This window comes from Nansenia antarctica (assembly GCF_963989245.1).
Source record: "Nansenia antarctica genome assembly, chromosome: 3".
NCBI lineage: Eukaryota > Metazoa > Chordata > Actinopteri > Argentiniformes > Microstomatidae > Nansenia > Nansenia antarctica.
In genome coordinates, this window is record NC_137688.1 from 35,222,684 (window position 1) to 35,225,183 (window position 2,500).

Consider the following 2,500-nt stretch of genomic DNA (forward strand, 5'->3'; position numbering starts at 1 on the left):
GACGCCCAGATGTTCCAGGAGAATACTGGACCGGCCACGTACGAGGTAGGGTCAAGGGTCAGGGGTCAGGGAGGGGGTCAGCTGTCCCCAGGGGACGTACAGGCGGTGATGTTTCCCTCTGTGGCATCGTGAGTGCCATCTGTGATGCTCTTTATTTAGATATCGTTTATCTTTGATGTTCTTGATGTCTCAGGTTTGCATCCCAGTGGCTGAGCAGAAACAGCATGGTGTGTGTGTGTATGTGTGTGTGTGTTTTCAGAGGCTGTTCAGTGACAGCGTGGTGGAGACCATGATGAAGGTAGCCAAACAGGTGGAGCTCATCCTCAAGGTAAATCATTCTCATCAGCACTGCACACACACACACACACACACACACACACACACACACACACAAACACACACGCACACACACGCACACACGCACACACGCACACACCACACACACAAACACACCACACACACGCACACACACAAATACACGCACACACGCGCACACACGCACACACACAGGGAGAGTACCTGTTGGATAAAGGTTTCTGCTAAATGCGGAAATAAATGGATTTTTTGCAGTTTTGAGTGTGCAGATGCTTCTTTTCATCTCATTTGATACTCTTCAGCTCCAGCACCTCAGCTAAATGCACACGCACACACACACACACACACACACACACGCACGCACACACACACACACACACACACACACACACACACACACACACGCTCTGTGATGGGAATAATAGCATTTTCAATCATAGAGGTTTGTCTGACAGGACCCAGAGGACGGCCTGATTGTTCTGAGCGGCGCCGGAACATCTGGTCGTCTGGCCTTCCTCCTGACGGTGAATACACACCCTTCACACACACACACACACACACACACACACACACACACACACACCCTTCATATTCATCACACCACCTTCACCTGCATCAATATTCATATCAGGGGAGGCTGATGGAGGTAGAACAATCGGAGGACGGGCTCATTGTAATGAAGAATGGTATCAAACACACACACACACACACACACACGCACACACACACACACACACACTGCCTTGGCCTGGCAGACTGGGTTGAATGTGTGTTTGATACCATCCCTCGATGCATAACAATGAGCCCGTCCTCCGATTTCCCTACCTCCAGCAGCCTCCCCTGGTTCTTACTTACATCAACATAATGCACTTCATGCACTTCTGAACCCTGGCTGCTCAACTCAAGTACACCATTGATCTATGCCGCTCAGGTGAAGTTTATTATTGATTAGTCTACTCTGTGTGTGTTGAACACTGTATGTACTGTGTGTGTGTGTGTGTGCGCGCATGTGTGTGTGTGTGTGTGTGTGTGTGTGTACTGTGTGTGTACTGTATGTGTGTGTGTGTGTGTGTGTGTGTTCAGACCAGCTTTAATAGGGCACTGAGAGACCTGCACAAAGAGCCTGGATACGCGTACCTTATCGCCGGGGGAGACAGGTGTGTAGTGTACATCACACCATTCACCCTAACGAGGTCACATGATAATGAACGTTCAGAGAAGAGCACTGTCTTGGTCCAAACAAATGGTTCATAGTTTCATACCACGGGGGTATTCCATCAACGTTCCTAAAGGAAAATCCAGGCTTATTTTTTTTTATGTCTCGCGAAACTTGTGGATTTTCCTTTAGCGACGTTGAATGGATACCCCCCTGGTCCAACCTTAACGTAGCTATTTTACGTTGTGGTTGTTTTCAAGGATATGTACTGTACATGTCTGCTGGCTGCTATGAGAAAACATAACACATTGACTTTTTCTAATGTTCAGTGTGGCCAAAGAGGGCAGCAATAAAGCGCCAAACTCATTAAACACTTTATTAAGAACACCTGCACAGTCCAAGCTGGTGGAGGTGGTGTAATTATGTGGGTAGTGTTTTCTTGGCACACATTGGGCCCGTTAATACAGTCATCAATCATCGCTTGAATGCTACAGCCTATTTGAGTATGTACTATCATGCTGGAAGTAGCCATTAGAAGATACTATAGGTACATTGTGGCGATGAAAGGATGCACATGGACAACAACAACACTCAAATAGGCTGTGGCATTCAAGCGATGATTGATTGGTATTAACGGGCCCAAAGTGTGCCAAGAAAAGACTCCCCACACCATTACACCACCTGAATGAATGACAAGGGTGTTCTTAACAAAGTGTTTGGTGAGGGGAGCTTCACCTTTAAGAACACAAAGAATAGCTTCCAAGTTCCATGTTCTATGTTCTATGTTCCATGTTCTATGTTCTATGTTCCATGTTCTATGTTCTATGTTCTTTGTTCTACATTCCATGTTCTATCTTTCTGCAGATCCCTCCTCACCTCCCAGGAGGCTCCGGAGGATGACCCCACACTGGGCATGCTCTCTTTAGAGAAGGTCAGGGGTCATGGGGGTTGGGGGGTTAGAATGTGCTCTTAGACGGGGATCATACAGTTTAGAATGGTGTGAATAAAGGTGAAATGTCCCACAGCCAG

The 2,500-nt window shown here is 47.2% G+C and overlaps 1 protein-coding gene across 1 annotated transcript in view; it reads left to right on the plus strand.

The window, feature by feature from the left end:
- The window catches only part of gckr (glucokinase (hexokinase 4) regulator), a gene marked incomplete at both ends in the record, with an annotated part of 17,109 nt that overhangs the window by 1,444 nt on the left and 13,165 nt on the right, over positions 1–2,500 (plus strand). The window contains 5 exons of the mRNA XM_080527213.1: positions 1–45; positions 260–328; positions 771–839; positions 1,399–1,472; positions 2,336–2,402. The exon at positions 1–45 is cut by the window's left edge and continues 108 nt beyond it. Of these exons, the coding sequence (XP_080383339.1) occupies positions 1–45; positions 260–328; positions 771–839; positions 1,399–1,472; positions 2,336–2,402 (324 nt within the window). The remainder of the gene's footprint in view (positions 46–259; positions 329–770; positions 840–1,398; positions 1,473–2,335; positions 2,403–2,500) is intronic.